This window comes from Ostrinia nubilalis, chromosome 25 (assembly GCF_963855985.1).
Source record: "Ostrinia nubilalis chromosome 25, ilOstNubi1.1, whole genome shotgun sequence".
Classification (NCBI taxonomy): domain Eukaryota; kingdom Metazoa; phylum Arthropoda; class Insecta; order Lepidoptera; family Crambidae; genus Ostrinia; species Ostrinia nubilalis.
The window spans coordinates 4321565-4346461 of record NC_087112.1 but is presented as its reverse complement, the minus strand read 5'-3'; the positions used below and the strand labels follow the sequence as shown (position 1 = coordinate 4346461).

General features: G+C 38.1%; 1 protein-coding gene across 5 annotated transcripts in view; it reads right to left on the bottom strand.

The window, feature by feature from the left end:
• The window catches only part of LOC135084272 (protein pangolin, isoforms A/H/I/S), a 175902-nt gene that overhangs the window by 82437 nt on the left and 68568 nt on the right, over window positions 1-24897 (bottom strand). For all 5 annotated transcript variants that reach the window (XM_063979061.1, XM_063979060.1, XM_063979063.1 and 2 more), the window contains exons 3-4: window positions 22402-22465; window positions 717-817 (exon numbers count right to left, since the gene is read on the bottom strand). In XM_063979061.1, coding sequence (XP_063835131.1) covers window positions 717-817; window positions 22402-22465 — 165 coding nt within the window. The remainder of the gene's footprint in view (window positions 1-716; window positions 818-22401; window positions 22466-24897) is intronic.

Below are 24897 nucleotides of genomic sequence, written 5' to 3'. Positions count from 1 at the left end.
AGATATTGTAGTGAAGTTCTGACAGAATGTATGTAGTTTTTGACGTTTTGATGATCTAACAAACCTGAGCTATTTCTGGCAGTTCGTAGATTTATGATTAGGCTAAAGTGTAGTATATGCGAACATCAAGCCTTCCTTATATTTTAAAGACTTGAGTTTCTTGCGCTGCTTCTTCTCAGCACTGGCCCATTTCTTGTCCCAGTGAGCAGTGGTAGGGTTAATACTGGGACGTGTTAAAGTGCTTTTTAAAAGTCTATTTGCAAATAAATGAGTTTTATGACTTTTTTATGAGTTCTTATACCTTTCGGACCAAATAGAAGAATTAAGGTCAGATCCTCTCTTCATCAAGTCATTTGGTCTCCACTGCAGGAGTAACCCTCTAATTCAAACCAGACAGGTTTGAGGCCTGGTGTCTACATATTTGTCCCTTGGTCACCTTTTACGATCTACGGGAAGCACAGGGACTATTCCCACCTCTCGTTCCCACCTTTGCGACATATGTGTAGCCAGGATCTAGAGCTTGGCAGTCACTAAAATCAGGGGAGTGGCAGCAAAATTCATCATCCTCATTTCAGCCAAAGGACGTCCACAGCACAGCTGAACATAAGCCTCCCCCAATGGTTTCCATATTAACCAGTTGGTAGCGGCCTGCATCCAGCACCTTTACGAAGCCGTCTGTCCACTTCGTGTGAAGTTATATAAAGATGAATACTTACCATTGAGACGGGGAGTGGATGGGCCCCACCGTTGGGGTAAGGGTAGGGAGCCATCAGGTAGCCCATGTTGAAACTTGCCGCTGGGTGTGGCTCGAATTTACCTGTAGATAGAGAAACTTAATTAGTACATAATGTTATGAATATTAAGTTTTGTAAGGTATTCACATAAAAGTAATGTGACACAATATATTGTTTAAAGTGGGTATCCACATTTCTGTTTGTCCAGTGCTCTCGCCAGTCGAATAATAAACGCAGTATAGAACGCACGACGGGTCTTTTATTTATCAGTGGCGAACGAGGACGGTAAAAAAAATATGGCGGTTAAGTTCGGTGAATTTAACATGGACACAGGAAACTGGACTTCATATTGTGAACGATTAGAAATGCATTTTGTGGCGAATGGCATCGCGGCGGGAAATAGATTGCCGACATTAATATCTATTATTGGTGAATCGGCATACGAATTGATGGTGAATTTGTGTAGTCCGAGAAAACCGTTCGAAATGAAATATGATGACGTAGTGAAGCTTATGTCGGAACATTTGCAGCCAAAGACATCTATACTGGCTGCGAGATATGTGTTTAGGCAGCGATTTCAACATAACGGTGAGACAATCACTCAATACGTGGCTGAGTTGAAACGATTGTCACGGTCGTGCGACTTCAAGGACAGACTAGACGAAAACCTAAGGGACCAGTTCGTGTGTGGGCTACGTAATGATACTATACGACAGAGACTTTTCGCAGAAGAAAATTTGGATTGGGCAAATGCAAATAAATTAGCCAATATTATCGAGTCAGCGGCCCGGGATGCATCGGTAGTGGATACGGCGGAGGTAACTACCTACAACAGCGCGGGAGACCGCTATACAGCGACGTCAGCAGCGCGGGGACGGCGTTCCAGCATCGCCGGCTCTAATGAAACAGAGGACGTACATCGGCTTTTTAGTGAGATGGACCGTATGAAAGTGACGGGGTGCTTCGCCTGTGGCGTCGGAGGACATTACTGGAACGAATGCCGCTATCGTACTTTTGAGTGCAGTCGGTGCAGAAAAATAGGCCATCTGAGAAGGGTATGTCCACTTGGAAAGAAACCTCAGGACGGAAACAAGGTTCGAGGGGGGCCGGTGCGTGGTGGCATGCGCGGTGGCGGAGCGGCGAGCGCCAGCGGGCGCGGGCGGCGCGGCGCCGGGTGGCGGGCGGCGCCGGGCGGCGGTGGCGGTGCGCGCGCGCACTACGTGCAGGAGGACGACGAGGGCCGGGAGGGCCAGCACGGCGAGCAACAGGAGGAGGAGGAGCCCATGTACTTAATGTCACTTGGGAACTACAAGCCGGTAAACATTAAAATTTGTGTACAAAATAAATTAATTAATATGGAAGTAGACACAGGTTCGGCATTATCATGTATTAGCGATAAAGAATATAGACAAAATTTCACTAATTTCACGTTAAAAGAATGTAATTTAACTTTAAAATTTTACAATGGTTTAAAAGCGAAACCCCTAGGGGTTTTTGAAGTGAATGTTACCTACGGCAAAGTAACAAAATTATTAGATCTTTATGTAATTCAGAACGGCGCAACAAATTTATTAGGTCGCCAGTGGTTAGCAGAGTTAAACATACCTATACCAAAAATATCAATTTCCACCGAAACAACTTTTAATAACATTGAAAATGTAGATAGTGATAAAATAATAAAGGATATGTTTTGTAGGTACAAGGAGCTATTTAATGAAGAGCTAGGGAAGTTCTCCGGTGGGCGGGCCCGGCTCCGCGTGGGCGCGGGCGCGCGGCCCGTGTTCTGCCGCGCGCGCCCGCTGCCGTACGCGCTGCGCGAGCGCGTGGACGCCGAGCTGGACGCCATGCTGCGCGCCGGCATCATCGAGCCCGTCGACCACTCCGACTGGGCCACGCCACTGGTGATTGTGCATAAGCCTGATGGATCGCTTCGCCTATGCGCCGATTATAAGGTCACATTGAATCAAGCCCTGCTCGTTGACAAATTTCCTGTTCCAAAGATAGAGGATGTATTTTCTAAAATTAGCGGTAGTCAATATTTTTCGAAATTAGATTTATCGCAAGCTTACAACCAGGTGCTTTTAGATGATGAGTCAACTCAGTTAACTGTGATAAATACACATCGAGGACTTTTTAAATATAACAGATTAGTCTATGGTCTAGCTTCCAGTCCGGGAATTTTTCAAAGATTGATGAATGAATTGTTAAAAAACGTGCCTAATGTTAGCTATTTTTTAGACGATATTTTAATCAGTACACCTACCCTTGAGCAAAATATAAAAACGGTAAATATTGTTTTAGAAATTTTGCAAAAATATGGTTTAAAAATTAAAAAGCAAAAATGTTCTTTTTTTTCAAATGAGGTGAAATATTTAGGGTTTGTGATAGATAAAGTGGGAATAAGGGTAGATCCAGAGAAAATAAAACCAATAACATCAATGACACCCCCAAATAATGTCAGTGAGTTAAGATCATTTATAGGAATGATCAATTTTTATGGGAAATTTATTAAAAACTTGAGTGAACAGCTAGCCCCTTTGTATAGTTTATTAAAAAAACACTCTAGATGGACTTGGGGTCCAAGTCAGCAAAGGGCATTCAATAAGGTTAAAGAATTGCTAAAAGGGGCGCAAGTGCTTGCATATTATGACATAAACAGGCCGCTGGTGCTGACGTGCGACGCGAGCCCGCACGGGCTGGGCGCGGTGCTGGCGCAGCGGGACGCGGCCGGCGCCGAGCGCGTCATAGCTAGAGATTGCAAATATTCGATAGATTTCTATTTCGAATATTCGAATATTTTTTCAGTGATATTCGAATATTATTCGAATATTCGAATACTTTCAAAAAAAATAAAAAGTACTTAAATTATCAATGTTTTATTGCTGGTTTTATTGCTTTAGGAACTATATTTTAACTATTTAACAATACAGTTTTTAAAACAGTTATAAAATTCTCATCATCATCATAAATTCAGCCATAGGACGTCCACTGCTGAACATAGGCCTCTCCCAATGACTTCCACAATGACTGGTTGGCAGCGGCATGTATCCTATATGAGGTATTCGGTCCACCTTTGTGGGTGGAAGTCTCACGCTGCGCTTTTTGGTACGTGGCCTCCACTCCAGAACCTTGCTGCCCCATCGGCCATCATTTCAGCGTACTATGTGATCTGCCCATTGCCATTTCAGCTTGCTAATACGTCGGGCTATGTCAGCGACTTTAGTTCATTTACGGATCTCCTCATTTCTGATTCTGTCTCGTAAAGAAACACTGAGCATAGCCCTCCCCATAGCACGCTGTGCGATTTTGAGCTTATTTATAAGGCCTATTGTAAGAGGCTACGTTTCCGAGCTGTGTGCCATCACTGGTAGAGGTAACACACACTGATTGAAGAATTTCGTCTTTAGGCACTGAGGTATTTTGGTCGAAAAGATGTTGTATAGTTTCCCGAACGCTGCCCAGCCGAGTTGGATTCGACGATTTACCTTTTTCTCGAAATTTAATCTACATAGCCGAATCGTTTGTCAAAGGAAGACATACAGTCTCGAGAATCGAGCTCCAACCGAAACATGGACGTTGGACCTAAGCTTCGTTTTGTCCACGTACATCCGAAGGCCTGCCTGTTGAGAGACTCTATTAAGGTCTTCGAGCATTGTGCCGAGGTCTTCAAGCGATTCTGCCATGACCACAATGCTGACTATCGTCAGCAAACCAAAGCTGAGTGATGTATTCGCTATTGAAAGGTAATTATGCCTAATCCTTTCCATTCAAGGAGCTTGAAAGCGTCTTCCAATACAGCGGTCAACGGTTTCGGAGAAATAACATCTCTCTGCCTCACGCCTCGCTGCAGAGGAATCGCCCTCGTGCTCTGCTCCTGTACTCGGCTCGACATGGTAGCGTTTTTGTACAGGCATTTCAGCATCTAGATATACCGATAGTCAATACGGCACCGCTGAAGAGACTGCAGCACTGCCTAAGTATCGATCGAATCAAAGGCCTTCTCATAGTCCAAGAAAAGCATCACCACGCTTCTATCCCATGCCTCTGGCGTTGTTCCTTAGAGTAAGACGGGACGAGTTTCAGTGTTCCACCCGCGTTCAGAAGCTCCCAGGTTATTCCGTCATCACCCGGTGCCTTGTTGTTCTTTAGCTGTTTGAGAGCCTTCCTAATCTCGTATAGGCTGATATACGGGATGTCTTTGGTATAGTGTCGCGTTAACCTAGCACTTGCATCTGTTGCTGAGTTATTAACAGGTTTGGAGGTATGTAGCTGTCCATAAATATTTTCGATCTCACCCAGAACCTCGGCTTTTGTTGACATTACCGTCCGTAGTCTTCAGCATCGTTAGCTGACTTTGCTCAATAAAGTTGTCTCTTTCAGGTAATTTGGAACGTTGGTTTCTCAAGACAACTTAAGTGTTCACCAATGAAGTCGGAAGCATCAATAACTAGTTCTTTTAGTTGGTGATATGTATTAGATGCCTCCGACCACATTTGCAAACACTAAGTTGTTTTCGTTCTATCTTTTCTGTTTATTTTTGTAATATTCGAATATTCGAATACATGTTAATTTACTATTCGAATATTAAATTTGGAATCTAAATTCGAATATTCGAATATTCGAATATTCGATTGCAACCCCTAGTCATAGCCTACGCTTCGCGCGCGCTCACGCCGCCAGAAATCAATTATAGCCAGATACATAAAGAAGCTTTAGCCATAATCTTTTCGGTAAAAAAATTTCACCAGTATTTATATGGTCGCCATTTTACATTAAAAACTGACCATAAACCATTAGTAAGTATATTCGGACCGGGGGCAGGAATACCAAATATGACAGCCAGTCGTTTACAACGCTGGGCACTAATATTATCAGCCTACAATTTTACGATAGAATACATAAAGTCGGACGACAACACGGCTGACGCATTATCTCGATTGATATCTACATATAAGGATAACTCAGGTAAAAACGAAGAGTATCCAGAACAAACTTATCTTCATTTTGCATCTGAAGCCCTTTTACTTGATTATAATATTATTCGTAAGGAAACACAAAAAGACCATATTCTAAGTAGGGTGTTAAGCTATATTCGTGATGGTTGGCCACATGAAGTCGATATAAAGGAATTAAAACCGTATTACAATCGTAGGTCGGAATTATATTGCGAATTAGACTGCATTATGTGGGGTCACCGGGTGGTCATACCGGAAAGTTGTCAAAATAAAGTATTGCGCGAACTTCACGATTCTCACATGGGGGTGGTAAAAACTAAGAGCTTGGCTAGGAGTTATGTTTGGTGGCCGGGAGTGGACGAGGCAGTGGAGGCGCGGTGCCGCGCGTGCGAGGTGTGCGCGGCGCTGGCGAGCGCCCCGCCGGCGCACGAGCCGCGCGCGTGGCCGTGGCCGCCGCGGCCTTGGTCACGAATCCACGTTGATTTTCTGGGACCTATTCATGGCGTTAAGTACTTAGTCATAATAGATTCGACCACCAAGTGGATAGAGATTTTTAAAATGACAACCACTACCGCAAAAATGGTTATAAATAAATTTAGAGAAGTATTTGCACGTTTTGGCCTGCCTAAACAAATAATCAGCGATAACGGTCCACCTTTCTCGAGTGATGAAATGAATGATTTTTATAAATGTAACGGTATAGAATCAATATTTACAGCCCCATATCATCCTGCTTCAAATGGTGCGGCAGAAAATGCAGTAAAGATTTGTAAAAGGGTTATTAAGAAAGCTTTGGTCCAACAAGTAGATGTAGATATAGCTTTGAATAGGTTCTTATTGATCTATAGAAATACTAGTCACAGTACCACGGGAGAAAGTCTCGCTCAACTTCTTTTCGGACGTTCTTTGCGAACTAGACTTGATTGTATAAAACCAGATCGGGAAAAGAAAATTGATAATTTACAACGAAAGCAAGGAAGTATGGCTGGTGGTAGGTTACGTTCGTTTGAGGAAGGGAAAGACGTGTGGTATAGAAATTTTGGAACAGGAACTAGGTGGGAAAAGGGTACAGTTGTAAAAAAGTTAGGTGACACCGATTACCACATACGTTCGTTAGATGGGCAAATCGTACATCGTCATGTTGACCAATTAAAAAGGCGTGAGCTAAAGATAGATTCAACTCAAGAGCGAATGGGCGAGCGATTATCAGGGAAAACAGTGGCTGGGGCTAGATCGGAGGGTTCGGGGCTCGATGGTTTCGGCGCGAAAGAACCGCGGCCTCTCGCGAGCTCAGTGTGCGTCGCCGTGCCCGCCGCGGCTGCCCCCGCCGGCGATGGCGGTGCCGCCGCGGACGCGGGGGGCGCGGGGGCGCGCGCGGGCCCGCGGGAGGCGGCGCCGGCGAGCCCGGGACCGCCACACCGGGAATGTAGGATACGTAGACCACCAGTTCGATATGGTTTTGAAATTGATTAGTTAGTATCATTCTTATCTTTGCGGTGTAGGTTAACCACACGATCAGTAAAAAAAATAATAATTTAGTATTTGTCTAATTTGTGTAAAATTGATTTGTTATTTGTAGTAAGTAACTTAGATATAAGTAAATAAATACATTTTGTTTATAATGTATCGAAAATACGTCCTACCTACCTAGCTAGTATAATATAATATACTTAGATAATATTTTTGTGTATGTATCTTTAAATAAGGGTGGAGATGTTATGAATATTAAGTTTTGTAAGGTATTCACATAAAAGTAATGTGACACAATATATTGTTTAAAGTGGGTATCCACATTTCTGTTTGTCCAGTGCTCTCGCCAGTCGAATAATAAACGCAGTATAGAACGCACGACGGGTCTTTTATTTATCACATAACATAGTAAGGCTGGTTTTAGTGTCACGCGGACTGTCAGTGCGGATCGCTCCGCACAGCCGATCTGTGAACTGCTAGGGAGCGGAGCGGTTCCTCCGGACCGCATTACTCTTAAACGTTCCCTAAAAGTTCATACAGATTGGCCATGTGGAGCAGGTCCGCACCGGACGGTCTAAGCCTAAGCAAAAAGGTAGGTGTACGTCGTCGATAAAACGGTACCTATGTTCTTTCTAAGCTAGTCTTGTTAAGTACCATGCCCATAAGAATTTGATTCATTGATTCATGTTCAGAATTGTGTCAAAATATTATAAACTAGCTTTTGCCCGCGGCTTCACCCGCGTGAAATTTCGTTTGTCACAGATCGTCATAAATTACACTGCGGAACAAAAAAAATAAAAAAATCTGCGGCATCTATTTTGTTAATGGTTTTTGTAAACACATGTATTAGACATAAATGGTGTGCATTTACTTTCTTTGGATTGACTCTGGTTCTTGAGATAAACGAGACGCAAGAAATCAATGAAAAAAATTAAACGACCCTCCCTAAACTTATATTAATTTGATTATACCCCACAAGTTTTATTTCTACTCATGTATTAGTGTAGTTGTGGTTACAACAATTTAGTAATCAGCTACTAGACCTTGAAATTATCAGTTTGTGTCTTTTAAATTAATTTTTAAAGAGCTTTTTGTCTCAAAAAATATGAGTTCATTATGAAAACTTTACGTTTACAACCCCAATAGTTTTTGTTAATATTTGGATTGTAAACTTACAAAAGCAAAGAAATAAGATCACGGAGGTAGTGATAAAAACCTACCAAGCATACTTTGGTATAAAACTTCCATAAAAGAATAAATATTGGGGGTCCAATATCGTCTGCAAGCCTTGTGTAGACTCTTTGTCATACTGGAGCCAAGCTGGATGTAAAGGACTTCAATTTGGAAGGCCAAAGTTAAGAACTGAGCTTTCTAATCACTAAAATGATCAAAAGTCAGCCAAATTAAAGTCCTTTACGTCCTGAAACGTCCCTTTGAATACGGAAAAAATAAATTCGATTGACCGCAAATCCGTACTCTTATAAAAGACACTGTATTTGTAAACCACATAACACAAATTGAATCTGAAGCATGGCTAAGCATTGTTTTAGTACTCAAACAATATTTGGGGAGGCATAGAGCACCAGACTTTTCAGAATTGGTTGCTAAATTGTTTTAAAAATTTTACACATAAGGAGCTAATTTGAGTATTAAATTATTTTTTTTACAATAACCATTTGGACAGGTTCTCCCATAATCTGGGTGATTACAGTGAGGAATAAGCAGAACGGTTCTACCAGAACATCAGGATAGTGGAAGAATGACATCCACGGTCAATGGGACCGCCAGATGATGGCTGATTACTGTTGCCATAATTATGGAATTTTCCTGACCAAAACCATAACATAAAAGCTTACAGAAAAAGCTTTTTGTAGTTTTTTTTTGTATTATTTGATGAAAAGCAAATATATTTTTAATTTTTATATCGTTCTTAAATAGGATCTTAGTGTGAATAATTTTTTTTTATACAGATTGGTATTTTTATTTTGATTTTTTCATATAAATGGTTAATAGTATTTATCTCAAGATCTAGAGTCAATTTGACAAATCTAATATTTTTCTAGTATTCAGCACACTAGTCGCATACAGAATTGACTCTAAACTACCATGCCGCAAAATGACTGTTCCCCAGTGTTATAGCCTATATGTTATTCCGGGTTATAAACAATAATACTGTAAAGTTTAGTAGTAGTAATAATACTGTAAAATCCGTTCAGTAGTTTTTGCATGAAAGAGTAACAAACATCCAGACATCCAAACTTTTGCATTTATAATATTAGTAGGATTAGTAGGACTAAGCATGAACATTCATTATTCATATCACGTAAAAAGTTGAAGCAACATTTTGACGGTTGAACCTAAAAGATACTAACTTTAAACCAATTTTACTTTGAATCAACGTTAAAAGGTTTAAGTTTTTAATAAGTAACAATCTTCTTAAAAAAAGGAAATACTTTAAAAATTAGTAGCTATCAGTCAGTTTTCATAACGACCTATTTCAAAATCTAATTGTTTACTTTTATTACGTGCAAAATCACGGAGATTATCGGATTACAAAAATCGATCAATCTGTTTACAAATTTACCAAATCGATAATGGTGTCCTTCAGTAAATTTGTCGATTAGATTGCTAATTATAAAAAAATGGTAATTAATTAAGGTCAAATTAGTTTTGTTGGTAGCTTTTAAAGTCTGGTTAGGTTGTTAACAGGCTGTCAATTTTAGAGGACGCTAGTTAGATTAGACGTTAACAGAAGTATAATTTACGTATTTAACTTAGCTCGAGAGAAGACTTCGTGTAGAAATATCCACCTGAATTATTTTAATAATCTGCAGGAAACAGACGATTCTTTATAAAATAAAGAATAATTTCAATTTCAATAGTAATCATTAGAAAAGTTCTCGAGTGGCGACCACGAGCCGGAAGACGTAGTGAGGCCAGACGTAGTGGTGAAGAAGGTCGCGGGAGGTGCCTGGATGCGGGCGGCGCAGGACCGGTCTTTGTGGAAAACCTTGGGGGAGGCCTATGTCCAGCAGTGGACGTCTTTCGGCTGAAACGAACGAACGAAGTAATAATTAATTTAAATAGAAATACAGAGTGCCACCTGACGGTAAACGATCGCCACCACAATTTGACAGAACCAAAAATAATTAAAGTGCTCGTGACAAAAAGTACAGTCGGAGTAATAAATCGCTCTGATTTCTCGAAGTACTAAAGTACAGTCGGGATAGGAGACGGAGGAGGGGCGCAGACGAGAAAATTATACCGGAGCGAGTCATTTGCCAGCGTAATTGCGCGCGGTAGTCACTGCCACAGTACGAGGGGAAACGGCCAGCTCACTTTAATTGAGGTGAAGGTGACGGCGGTGATCAAAATTAAAAGATTTTGTTTTTGACGGGTGTAGAAAATAGATGTTTTTATTATTTTTTCTCATTAAAACGACACTGAGTTACATCCAGGTTTTATTATCATTATCCCACCATAAAATAAAATATACTTGATAGACATTTAGATAATTTCTCGTAAGTTATTGCAGGAAGCAGGATACAACGTACACGAAAGAGAACCTGATTTTTTTTATTAATTTTCGTCTTGATGTAAATAAACTTCCTACCAAATAAAAGGGATAACTCAACAACAACTCAACAAACATTTTTAAATTATTTTCAATAGTTTTGTTAATACTTATCAATCAGTAAATTGCTATTAAATCTAGTTTATTCATACTCGATACTTTTATGTTTTGTGCTTTGAGTATGAACTACTAGACTCAAGAAAGCTGGCTGTTCTATTCGGAGTGTGACCGAACTGTCGAATACGTCTATCGAGGGTTGATGAACTTCATTCAACGAAAGGGTAAGATTTACATGCTTTGTGTTTTTCATGGGGAGGCAATACGCTAAGCATGCCAATTTGAAACCCACTACTACCTCTAATGGCAGTTAAAAATACCTAAAGGTGTATACAAAATTAAACGGATTAAGCTTTTGACCATAATTCTCATCCGAAAACAAACCAACATCACCAAGGCTGTTAAAAATACTTCTTACTAAACATGTAAATAAGTATTATTATAAAATTTGAAATGTTTTTTCCCTTTCACACCTTTGCCCTTTGCGTTTCACACAATCTTTTCCTATACTTTACTTATTTGATACATAATTCATACGGTCTTCTTTTTTTGCCAATAGAAACTTTCATAGGCTCTATAATAAACCTTAAAATAAAGGACAGAACAGAACGTATTTCAGTATTTCACATCAGAACGAGAACGAATTTTACGCGGGCGAAGCCGCAGGCATAAGCTAGTCTAGTAGATGTTTTAACAAATCACCGGATCCACAGCTCCTAAAGTAAATAACGTGACATGTGTACGTCTGCCGATAACTTGTGTGCTATTATGTAGACAAGATGGTCGTCTGTTATCTTGGTCGTCAGGTAACTGGATTAGGGCTGGCGATTATGTTTTGAGGGTATTTTGTTATTTCCTATCCTGAGATCGTTCTAGATTAAAGAAGAATTCCTGGAAGATTCTTTCATTGACATGAAAACAAAAACAAAACAATGTCTACACCAAGAATATGCGGTGTGACAATGAAATAGATCTCTGAAAAAAAAAAAAACGAAAAACTTGCTCAACATAGTTTCACGAAAATTAATAAATAAATAAATCTAACCTGTACTGTACATAGCGTTGTTTTGCGCTATGCAATGTTAAAAAAAATATTTTGACTAACAACCGACACGCAAAAAACATTCATATATTTAACGAGAGGTGACAGCCCTAGCTATCCAAACAACACTGACAGCATCGATAAAACCTGTGATAAAACCTTCAAATATTCGCGAAGCTCGATAATCTCGATGTTATTGTCACACTCGATGCGTGGGACCGGCTACGGGTTACATATTTCATGGATTATTTTGGGCTTAAACATACGAATTTTGATTTAAGCATCTTCAATTTAAGGCAATTTGTCATCTTCGAACGCAGGTTGGCCGTAGTAAGGACAATCTGGTCAGGTGGGGATTCTTGGACGGCTTAAACATAGAGTGCAGGTGCGGTTTTGTTCCCCAGTTGATGAAGCACCTGATGTCGTGCTCTGAGTGCCCAAGCAACTGCACTCAGGAGGATTTGATGAGTGCTACTGACAACGCCACTCTTGTGGCGGAGTTTTGGGCTGGCGCTGTGTAGGTTGGTTGTCGAACCGAAAAGAAGAAGAAGAAGAAGGCAATTTGTTAAAATTACGATTAGGCTTTCTAGCTACATGTTTATTTTCGTTATTATTTTTATTTTTAGCCCCGTTAGCCCCTCGTGGTAAGCTAAATATTATTATGCTTGTGTTACGAGTGGGCTCACCACAATAGTTGAGCGGCGGCGGGGTTCGAACTTTGAACCCGCGTTCCTCGGATGACGAGTCGGCCAATCCGACCCCTTCACCGTTCGGCTATCGTGGCTTCAAATTATAGTTCGATTGACAGTGGCAATCATAGCTATATTTGCTACAGAACCGATGAAAAGTAGAGAAAAGGAGTGAAGAACTGAAGATTACGTCTACGTTCCGAGATTTCAAGTTGCGACTGCGACATCTTCATGATCGTCATCGCTCCTTTGGGGAGAGACGGCCAATAGTGGGCTACTATTGGGTGACGATATAATATAGAAATGATAACGACGTATACGAGGTAGCTCGTTTAGGAACATACAACATACGTGTGATGAATTGTCCGACTGACTAAAAAAAAACCAAAATTTTAAGCTATGAACTGTCTCTATTCACTCAACTGGAGTCTTCTCTCGATATAATTAAATTATGTTCCATAGCATAGCTACATCAACAGTTATAAAACAAAACCTGTATACTACAACGTATTACAATATCCTCAAGACAATCTGCCTATCCTTAATACAGTCTCAAAGGCGCGGGAGCGATTTCAATTTGTCCGCAATTTGGTCGGAGGGAAATTATTGAGCGGACGCCGCTCGCTCGTAATGGGTTTGCACTTTGTTGTAGCGATTACACGGTTATTGTAAACAACACTGTTTTTTGCCTTTACTCATAGAAGGTCATTTTGATAGGGTTAATTTGATTTACCAATAAACATGATGTTTAAGAAAGTTAATAAGTCTTGCGTCTGCATAATCACTGATATACTATGGCCTATATTGTCAAAGGATCATAGATTAAATCCAGTCACTGCAAGCTATCTTCATGAGGTCGTCGGTCTATCGAGCAGGGCGTCCTACACTATGTATATTTGCAGAGATGTCTTGGCCCGCTGACTACACCTAAGTGAGCCATGCAATATTACACCTCAGTGACCAAAATAAATAAAATAAAACAAATTACTGATATTCTTTAAAAAATACATAAAAGGGTGGATACTCAGGTTGATTTTTAAAAGATATAAAAACCAAAGGTATTCCAAAACCCATCGATAAAGTTATCTAAGTCCGCTGATATTGCACTAATTTCGCTGGCGTCAGTTATTATCGTATACTAATAAATTCTCTAATTACCTTATCAATAAGCTTATCAGGCCAAACAAGAGCTACTGGACACTTATCTCGGTTAGGTTTAATTAAAAATATTATAGCAGTAACGAATAATAACAAGAATGGGTTTAATTTTATCACAAACGAAACGACTTACAGTTTGCATATAAAAATATGAGTTACAACGAAAATGGTATGTAGATATTTGTTAGATGTCAATATGACCACTCTACATTAGCTTTTACTATAATTCTACTCCGTATTACTACCATTTTCGAATTTCCTAATAAAGTTTAAACTATACTCAACATCAAATAAACCGCACCTTCCGCGACGCGAACTTTAACGATTTTCTTCTGACACAATCATGGTGCCCCAACAATATTGGTGTTATTTGAAAGCCCAATAAATATCCTTAAATAAAAACACATTTAATTTCTTAATAAATGATTAACATACACCATAAATGTGACTTGAAAAAATACCTCACTTTGGACCCACCTATGGGATCAATTAGACCAATTTTTATGGTTATAAAACCAAATAATGATTTCACGTGTCCTCTTTAACAGATGGATAGCGATTAATCCCAACTTAACAGTTTTATAGCCATAAAAGTTGGCTCTAGCGTAACTACCTATTTTTTGAAGAAGTGACTCTGGATCCTTCTAAAGACACATTTTTGGGGTAAAAACCTTTCCTGTAATGAAATGAAGGTTAGAACTAGGCTTTTAAATGGTGCCAATATTGGTGGGAAGTGGAGATGTAGGTATACGTTTGAAAATGCTTGTCGCGGGAGGTGCGATTTATTTGATGTCGAGTGTATTGTTGTGTAGTACGCAGAACTGACGGCCGATGTGGCAGCAAGGTTCTGGAGTAGAGGCCGCGTACTGGAAAACTCAACGTGGGATGTCCAACCATAAGGTGGAACGACGACATCATAAAGGTAGCAGGAAGACGCTGGACGCAGGCCGCTACCAAGCAATCAATATGGAAATCATTGGAGGACCTATGTTCAGCAGTGGATGTCCTATGGCTGAAATGATGATGATGAATTTGTGATAGAACTGATGTTGGAGGCATAAAGTAAGTATTAGAAGAACATCTATCTATATAAATAAAAATGAATTGATGTTCGTTAGTCTGACTAAAACTCGAGAACGGCTGGGCCTATTGAGCTGATTTTGGTTTTAAAATGTTTGTCGTAGTCCAGGGTAGGTTTAAACGGTGAGCAAATACGCGCGCGATATTGTTTTTCTGTGACAGACAAAATTCCACGCGGGCGAAGCCGCGGGCGGAAAGCTAGTAGGAAATAAACTTGTAAAAACATAATTATTCCGTATTACTCATACATACATAATTTTGATTCCAATTAAACCCAACACCTTTTCGGAATTTTAATTTGGGGATGTCAATCAACGGTTTTTTCTAAACTGTCAGTTATCTAAAAGTTAATGGTGCTTTTTGTTCTTCAGATAATTAATCATATTGATTGTGGAATTGCTTTTCGAAGGAATTTGGGATAAATATGTATTGTTTTTTCTTGAAATAATCATCCAAAGTTTGAACTGCGAAATTTTAATTTAAGTTAATGAACAACGAAATGGTTTCAATTTAATTAAACAGAATGTTATTTCAATTCCTTTATGATAAAATGGATAACATTATTTAATACAAAGGCTTTGAAATGTGTAGTAGGTACACGTAGTATTTAGAGATAGGTATTTCAACTAATACTCTTTTAATTTACTTTGTGTAGGAATTTTGTGACTTTATTTGTATGTAGTAAATTGAAATTTGTCTGTATACAAATCTATATTAAGTAAAAGTAATTCTGAAATTATATCCTCAGCAGTATTAGCTATTAAAAAAACTATTTTTTGATTTGATATGTGATTAAACTGGCCAATGTCCAATAAAGAACTTTGGTTAGACGAATCAGACAGAATACCTAATAATCGTCTAATTATAAAGTTATATTTTAAAATTAAGCTTTTAAAAAGCTCTAAAATACGTCTTATTTAAACCAATGTTAAGCTTCAGGATAATTAGAAATTTAGAATAGAAAGATTAAGGCTGGGTTGCACCACCAACTTTGACCGTAACTGTAAGGCCCAGAACAGACGGTGAAACGCAACTGCAACGAAACTGCAACTGCTAGTTACTTTTGAGTTGCATCTAAGTTTCTGCCATAGCGTCCGCAAACTTGCAGTTTCTGATGATTCTTATGAATGAAAATGAAACTGAAAGTTTCAAACTGGTCGCGTCATGTGTGGTCTCTCAACGGACGCTATGGCAGAAACTTAGATGCAACTCAAAAGTAACTAGCAGTTGCAGTTTCGTTGCAGTTGCGTTTCACCGTCTGTTCTGGGCCTTACAGTTACGGTCAAAGTTGGTGGTGCAACCCAGCCTTAATCTTTCTATTCTAATTATCCTGAAGCTTAACATTGGTTTAAATAAGACGTATTTTAGACCTTTTTAAAAGCTTAATTTTAAAATGACTTTATAAGTAGAAGATTGTTAGGTATTCTGATTCATCTAACCAAAGATCTTTATTGGACATTGGCCTGTTTATATGTTTTTATTTTTGCATAATAATATTAGTTTCTCTACGTAATTTCTAGTATGTTATTATAGATAATAAAACCACCCAGGGTCGAAGAATTCCTCAAAGCCCCAAGAACCATTTCTGGGAACACCTCCACGGTGGGCCGAGTGACCTTAACAAATATTGACTTAACACAATCCAGGGGAGCTAGGGTTGCCACTAGCCAGACATTTGAGGTCTAGGCAGGCAGTAAAAAAATGTCTCAAACACTAGTTTGTAACTTTGTACTTGTGTCTGTGGATTTCATATGGTTTCCTACAAAATAATATGAATTAAATTTTTATTACAGAAGTAATAAGATGGAAGTCTTAGTAAACTATGTTAGCAAAAATTATGTAATTATTAAGAAATTATAGCTTTTTGTGAATATGTGTCCAATGCCTGCATACCTGAAAATATGAAAAGAAAAAGATGAGTTTCGTTCGTTCGTTTCAGCCGAATGACGTCCACTGCTGGACAAAGCTCCCCCCAAGGATTTCCACAAAGACCGGTCCTGCGCCGCCCGCATCCAGGCACCTTCACCAGATAGTCGGTTCACCTAGTGGGAGGCCTGCCCAAACTACGACTTCCGGCTCGTGGTCGCCACTCGAGAACTTTTCTGCCCCAACGGTCAAGGGTAAGTTTATTTTATATTAATTTATTAATAGGCAGATGTGGCAACCCTACTACCCCATGTATGGACAAACATTTTGTGTGTATGGCCGTGTATGAGTGAAAGTTACACGACAGAACGCTACCCGTTTTTGTAATTAACGATTGTTATGCTCAATTTAATTAGTGATGAATGTAAGGAATGCCAGCGATTTAATTGTGTACGGTTTAATTTAAATTTGTATTGTCCATTTATGTATTATTAAAGGATGCGTATAGGCAACAGCACTTAAGAGTATACATTTTTATTCCAAAATAGCATCTATTTCAACTACATAAGATTGCAGTATTTCGCTTCTTTTTTGATTTAAAAATTTTTGTCTTGATATGCTCTGGACTTTTTATCCATTTGCTTCTGTTTAACTGTGAGGGTCGACCTCCTGTAATGAAGACCTAAGGCTCGATTTCTACCAAAACGTAGAGAGAGGAGATTTGGCGGAGAAGAGAGGAGACGAGGGATGTGTATTGTGTATTTAATATAACCAATTAGATTTTATTAGAGGTCATTACAAATATCTCTGGTTCTCTCCTTTCCGCTTTGGTGGAAACTGGGTCTAAATAAATCTGATGATGATGTATTTTTTGTTTCAATAAATTTAATAAAATATCGACCGTTAAAACCAGCAGAACCTTTGCTCCTTAAACTTTTTGCATTCAAGTTGCTATTAAACCAAAACAAATAACCTACTCTTCACGCCAGCGTCCAAGGCTAACAATTTAAGTATGAATCATAGCAAATAAAGCATGTTCACGGCTGTTTAGACCCTCATTTGTTTGCGGTCACAAAATTCTTGGAATCCGAAGAAATATCTGTGAAATCCAATTTGGAGATCTTGTTAAATACAGCCTTGGTTTTAGAAGAATCCCACGATTTATATATTATTAGGAATATACTTTATTATAAATCATCAAAAATATTTTTATTACTAACAAGGTGATTAATTATTTGTAGAAGCTACACTTCTTAAATCCAACAGAGCAATTCTCCAAATTATTTTTGAATCGGACCTCAATAAAAATTTAGACGTCAAAAATCTAATTGTAATCTAAAAGAATTGTCCAAATATTTTTGGATTGAACTTCAATAAAAATTTAGGCGTCAAAAATCTAATGAGAATTGACCATTTTAAATCTCATACCTACTTTACTTACTACATAAATTCTGTCGATATACATATTTTTTCATATTTAACCCAAATAACTTGATCGCAAAACTCAAAATTCCAATACTTCTTTCTTTCCCTTCCATAAATTGAATGCCAAATCTAGAAGCTAGACTAGAATACTTACTAAACAACTATTCTTTCACCTGATATTGACCCATGTTTGACTGGTAGATAATGTCGGCATTAAGTTCTCCTTTATCTGTCTTTTTAATACTCGACTACTTAAGCCGAAGACTCGTTAATTCGTTAACGAGATGCGATTGGGAATATCGAGTTCTAATTACTTGACGCTATAAATGTATTAAGTGACACCTTATTACCAGTAGTTAAGGTCGAAAATGAGAGAACTTATTCCGGGATAGTGGATACTAAGAGTCAAATCACATGGAGAAAGCGTGCTTATAATAGGGATCATGTTCATAGAAGTTTCCAGTTTTGAACAATTTAATGAGTAAAAAGCAAAAAGAATATTTTAGATTTGGCCTGATCGTTAAAATCTTCTCTACATAGTATTTTTCATCATCATCATCATCATCATTTCAGCCATAGGACATCCACTGCTGAACATAGGCCTCCCCCAATGCTTTCCATGTTGCCCGGTTGGTAGTGGCCTACCATAGAATTCTTGCGTCTACATAAAATTGTTAGCTAACCCTTGAAAAGGCTGACAAAAGTGACTTCATTTATTGACTGATTCTTCTTAGCGTGTGTCTTATTGTCCAAAAGCATTAGTAGGGTTTTAATAAATAACAGAATGCGTCTTGCAGACTTCTTAGCGGGAAAGAGAAGCGTCATGTTTAGCAGTTATGTATTATTTTCTAAAAAAAAGCATTTAACTATTTTGTTTTTGTTGGCCAAATTACAAAAAATAATGAACTCAAAATACCCGTTAGTGTATCCACTGCTTAACAGTCTCTGGTCCGATTGTTACAGAATTGACACACATTATTCAATTGTCTCTACTCTCTGTATAACAGAACAGTGAATTTACTGTGACTCCCACCTTTACATTTGCAAATCGTGCAAATAAGACAGTGAAAGAAATCTCCCAAGTGAGACAGAGACGCGAGATAGTACAGGTTTCATACGTGACACCATGCAGACGACATTTTAAATGCAAAACAATGATTTGAAGGAAAAAATGTCGGTTCGTAAATACGGCCTAAAAAAATACGTGAGCAAGCCTGTTATGGGACAAAGGTATTTTAAGTCTATATTGAGGCAATTTGTGCTGACTGCAGAAAGGAGGGTGACGGTTAAAATGACAGCATAAACGAGAGTTAATTAATAGCGAAAAATAAATAATGATTTTTCATTTCGAAGTTACATTTAAAAGCTTCGCGCGAGGGTTAGCGTATGTGTATTTAATTAATACACAGACAATACTACGTTAAATGCTCTATTTTCACGATGCAAACAAAAGCTTTAAACGTAAATACAAGGTTTTATTTAAAAATAAGGGTGACATTTGATACGGATAATGCACCTAGAAGTAGCAAAATATGGGTTAAAACTTTAACTTCACATTTTGTCTTAAACGCCGTAAATTAGAAGTAATACAAAATCAAGCACCATTTTTGCGGTCTCGTCGCTAGGAAGCGATCTCTCCCATACAACCTGTAGAGAGGGTAGTTTTAAAATAAACAGTTTTTAATTAGTCTGGCTTATTATGGCTATTATCCGTCCATTATAAGCGAGTCCTAAACAGCTAATTCGAATTAACTGGCGAGTGCTTTCCATACTGACCCACTAAAAGTACAATGAACGGCACGTTAAGCTAAACACCGTAGGACCTAAAATATTTGTAATAGAGGCGAATATGCAATAAAAAATGTATAGTCTGACGTGCTGCCGTCTGTACATTATAACCAACTCTAATACAGCCCAATAAGGTACACTTTTCAGCACAGGGCTTTCCAAATTTTACTGCAAATAAACAATTATTTATTTTAATCATATTACTGCGTATTCCAGCCCATTTCCGCCATTTCCAGGAACTGCGCACGTTTTGCCAGGAATTCGGATTTTGCATTAAAATTCGCATTTACCAAAACAAATTGTGGAACACGTTACCGTTTTTCTTTGTATTGATAGTTTATTTTAACGTTTGAATTTATTGGGACGGTTGAGCTTTTTCAATTAAAATTTTATTGACGATTCAGATTTAAAACAGTAAAATTAAATGTGTTTGAATTAAATGAACCGATAATTGGTAATTACAGTATTACACATTTTTGAGATACCAAAGAGTTATTAAAGTTAATACAGTAAACATTAAACCGATTTCTAAATTATAAAGATTCACAAAAAGTTGACTTATTATTCGAAGACTATTTCTGGTAAAAATGGGTTTTACTATTATGCAGATAAAACGTCAATCGACATAAGAAAATATGGATAACATAAGTTCTCATGTAGATACCATAGATAGGAAGGCTCAGAATGGGTAATGTTCATGCCTGGTGGACCGATGACCTAGTTAGTTAAGGTTGCTGGAATCCGCTGGATGCAAACGGTGGGCGCTTTGATGTAGCTTCTAGCTTAATATCCAGCTGTGGGCTTTTCATTGTTGATGACATATTTACGGGGCAATTCCCATCACTGCAACTCCTGTGTAGCCAGGATCTACAGCTTGACCGCCAATAATAACCCAACCAGTGAGGTGAAGTTATAGTCCCGGGGAAAGTTAAACTGTCATTGGACCCGCAACGAAATTAATCAGAGGAACAAATGAGTTCGAAGTTAAGGAGGACAAACAAAAGTATTAAGCGACAGTAGCTGAAAGGTGAAGGTGTCGGACTGGCCGCGACTTCGATTCCCGCCGCAGCTGGACTATTGTGGTAAACCCACTTGTAACACAAGCATATTTAGCTCAGCAATAGGGGTTAACGGGATTATTAATTTGTGCAATACATTTCTCATAAACTAAAAACCTTTCAGAAAAGATATAAGTACTCCAAGGACACATAGACCTACTGTAACTATTTCTATTACCACAATCTTTCCCCACATCGCAGCCCATTCGAGTCGTGTCCGACTGATCAGATTAACTCGAACCGGTCCTCGAATCCCGGACTAAAAAGCACAAAAAACAAGCTAATAACAACAAATAACGAGGCGTCGGGCGCGTAGTGACGTGTGAACGTCGATAGGACCGTGAGAAAAATTATCGATACGCACAGATCATGTTAACGGCTATTCTAGGTGTTATGATGCCATTAACATTAATCAGCGCCTATTATGATTGGAGAGATATTAATCTGAGATTTTAAAAGGTGTAAAACAGCGAATTAAAGATTTTTACACGGCTAGAAGACTGACATGGGCTAACGTGATAATGACGGCCTCAGGTTCTAGATAATAGATGTTAATTAATATTCAACACCATTTAACAACTGTTTCAAAGGAAATAGATATGAAATATGAACTTTTTCTTATTTTACGAGATACTTGACATTAAGGTGTAAGTACGTCCATTCATACTTTAACTGTAAACATGTGTTAACGTTAAGTGATAACCATTTCTTACACATGTTTAAAGTCCATAACTTATTAGCTTCACATTAACAAGTCGTCCTGCCATTTAAAAGTTCACTAATCGATATTTATCCATCGACACCCGTCACAACACTGGTAGGCGTAACCCATATGAAATTATACGAAAATATTGTAACCATAGTGACAGATGATTATAAGTCAGCGAGAAAACACACATAATTCTGGGGCAACCGCCGAGAGCGGTGATAATTCCGGTCGGAATCAATTATACATCACTAGCCTGTTATCGAGTGATCGATTGGAGTCGTGATCTCGAGAAATTTTAGGGATTACATATTTTGTGACGTTCATTTTGTGACGTCCTTTTTGTGACTGTTGCTTGCAAACACCACGTAGATCCGTGGTAGAATTTTAGGCTGAGTTGCACCATCTTGTTTTAACCGTGACCGGTTTTGTATAATGTTTTTAATATTTCCGAATGAGCACAAGCAGTAGTTCTGAATTCTCAATGAGTGTAAATTGTTAACAAAAAAAAGTCGAGTATAAGTATTACATTTTAAATAATTTTATTTTGCTAATAATAAGGGTGATTGTTAACTTCCAGAGTTGTAGATTTTGTGTCAAAATGTAAAATAATATCAAATCAAATAGTACCCCAAAGCCTTCCTCGACTGAACAGGTAAGGTACCTGTTCAGTCGAGGAAGGCTTTGGTTATTGGCATATCATTTCTATTATTATGTTAGATAGATCGCATCTGCGCCCCTGGGGTGAGATTGTTATCAAGATCACGCCTAAAAGTATTTTTAGATAACAATCACTTACCGAAAACAGGACTTAAATCCGACTTCACCGAAAGTTTACCGGAGTAAGGCTCGCCAGACTTTTCCTGTAACAAACAAATTAAAACATTAGAGGCCGCACAAATGTCAACTTTACAAGGGAGTTTTCAAACAAATGTAGTAACTTCCATCTATTTTTCACTTAAAGGATTTAAGTCTTCCAGCGACTTTGAATTTTTTGTGAAATTGGAGTTCTCCACGGGCTAAGTCGCCGGATTGGATTTTTAAATATTTTTTCTTCCAGCAACTGGGTCCACTCTAAGATTCTAGAGTAGATTTTTGTTGATTTGTTGTCAGAAGTTGCCGGTGGAATAAATATTAAAAATAACTAAAATTTTTGGACCAAGTCGTTAGAAGATTCGATGCGTTACCGTTTGCCACATTTATACAGTACTGCATCTATGGATAGAGCAGAATTTTTGGAGATATTTATGTATTTTTGAACAATTTGAAAGTTGGCGCTTAAATCACATTTTGTTTTAAGGTAATAAATTAAAAACCGGAACTTAAGTCATATGTTTTGACTCATTACCGGTTTTTAGATAAAATACTGTACGGAATGTAAATTAAAAAGTTAATATGTCAACGTCAGTGCTTTCTTTTTCGATTCCGTAGTTTATCAATGGCATATTTATTTTGATTATTTCTGACTGATTTCTACTGTTAGAGATATCAAAGTCAAAAGTCAAAATTTCTTTATTTGTTTAGACTAATAAATAGTTCTTACAAATCGTCATTTTGCTCTTAAGGGGCTCCTTAAGAGCAAAATAGAGGCTTCTACATGTCTCATAATCTTTTTACCCTACCAGCGCTTCGAGACCAACATTTGGCAAGTGCTGAGAAGAAGCGCCGCAACAAACTCAGTCACCACTATATCATTGATATGAGTGACTTCTATTCGTGAATTGAAGTTACAAAAATTACGCTTTTGGGGATTCGTTTGCGAATTCGAATGGTTCAAAGATACGTATCTTCTGGGAAAAGTACATACATAATCAAAATCAAAAATATTTATTCAGTTTAGACCACAAGTGGCACTTATGATTATTATAGCTAAAACATACCAGTAGGTTCGCTAAAATTATAATTAAACTTTACGTTTTTAATTAATGTCATCATGTGATCATTCCATTAAATTTTTATGTAGAGCTCCCAATAATTTATGATAATTAATTCTACTAATATTGCTTATTAATATATTGTTAATGCTATTTTATACAAATAATAAGTTATTAAATAGTTCATTTATTTCCAAATTAAAGTCATATAGGGTTATTAGCCATTTCAACCACATTTATGGCCAACAAATAATTAAAATGCAGATTGAAAAGTAAATTTTACTATTAATACCTATTTTTATACAATACATAAGCGAATAAATACTATTTATAAGTACGCATTTCGCATACAATTTTAATTATAGAATATAAAAATAGCCCACCCACGTTTCGATCATAAAATATTTCGAAAAAACTTACAATTTTACACCTTGGCCGTAACTGCTCCAGGAATTTAAAAAGTAAAGTTAAGTGAGGCGATAAATATATTTTATGTCTAATAGCTAGCTAATACACCCCTCGGTGGACATACGACATACTAGACGCCATATTAGGGCGTGTTACGAGCGAAGACAGGTGTGGCAAAAGTCAGCCTTTTTTTAAAGTTCTAGGTTGACGTTTCGCATCTTTTTTGAAAATGAGTTTTTATCGAGCGGGTTGTAAACAAGTGACTTCGCAGCCCTAGTGTCAGAGTTAATTACCAGTACAGTGGGTCTAGACAAAGTGCTTAATAGCAAACCAGTCGAAAAGTGGTCGAAAAGCTCCTTTTTTGTATGGAGATTTGACGGATTCGATTTTCGATTCGATCAAAAAGTGCGTTTTGTCTAGGGGGGCAGGGGCTTAGTGTGAGTTTACGTCAAAAGCATTCGATGTGGACTGCGTAAAAAAGTGACATTGAATGTTTGACGGATTGTACAGCGCCCCTAGCGGAAACTTTCAAGAACTAAAATCTTCATAATTATATTTTTAGTGCGCTCGCTAGTGACGACGTTTGATGTAAACTCACACTAAGCCCTCAGGCCTCTTCAACCCGTCTGTCCATCATGGGGAGTGTAGGCCGAATCCTTCATTTGCCTCTGGTAAATTAGAGAAGGTAGTATTTTTGCAGTGGAGATTAAATGACCTAAGATGATGGAGGAATGACGGTTATAGTGCGAGTAGACTATTTTGTACTCCTATTTGGGTTGTAAGTAGGGAGATTTAGAATGCCATTACCGAAGGAAGGAATAACAGTATTGATGATGGACATTATTACTGTCCTTACCGAATGCAGGAATGACAGCAGAATTGATGTGATTGGTAGTGTCTCAAGGCCTTTATGTTTGACAGTTGGGCCTTTTTTTCCCACAACGCAACAATTTTAATGTAACCTTGCGCCATTTTAACGTAACCGAAACTCAAATCCATAACCGGTCAAAGAT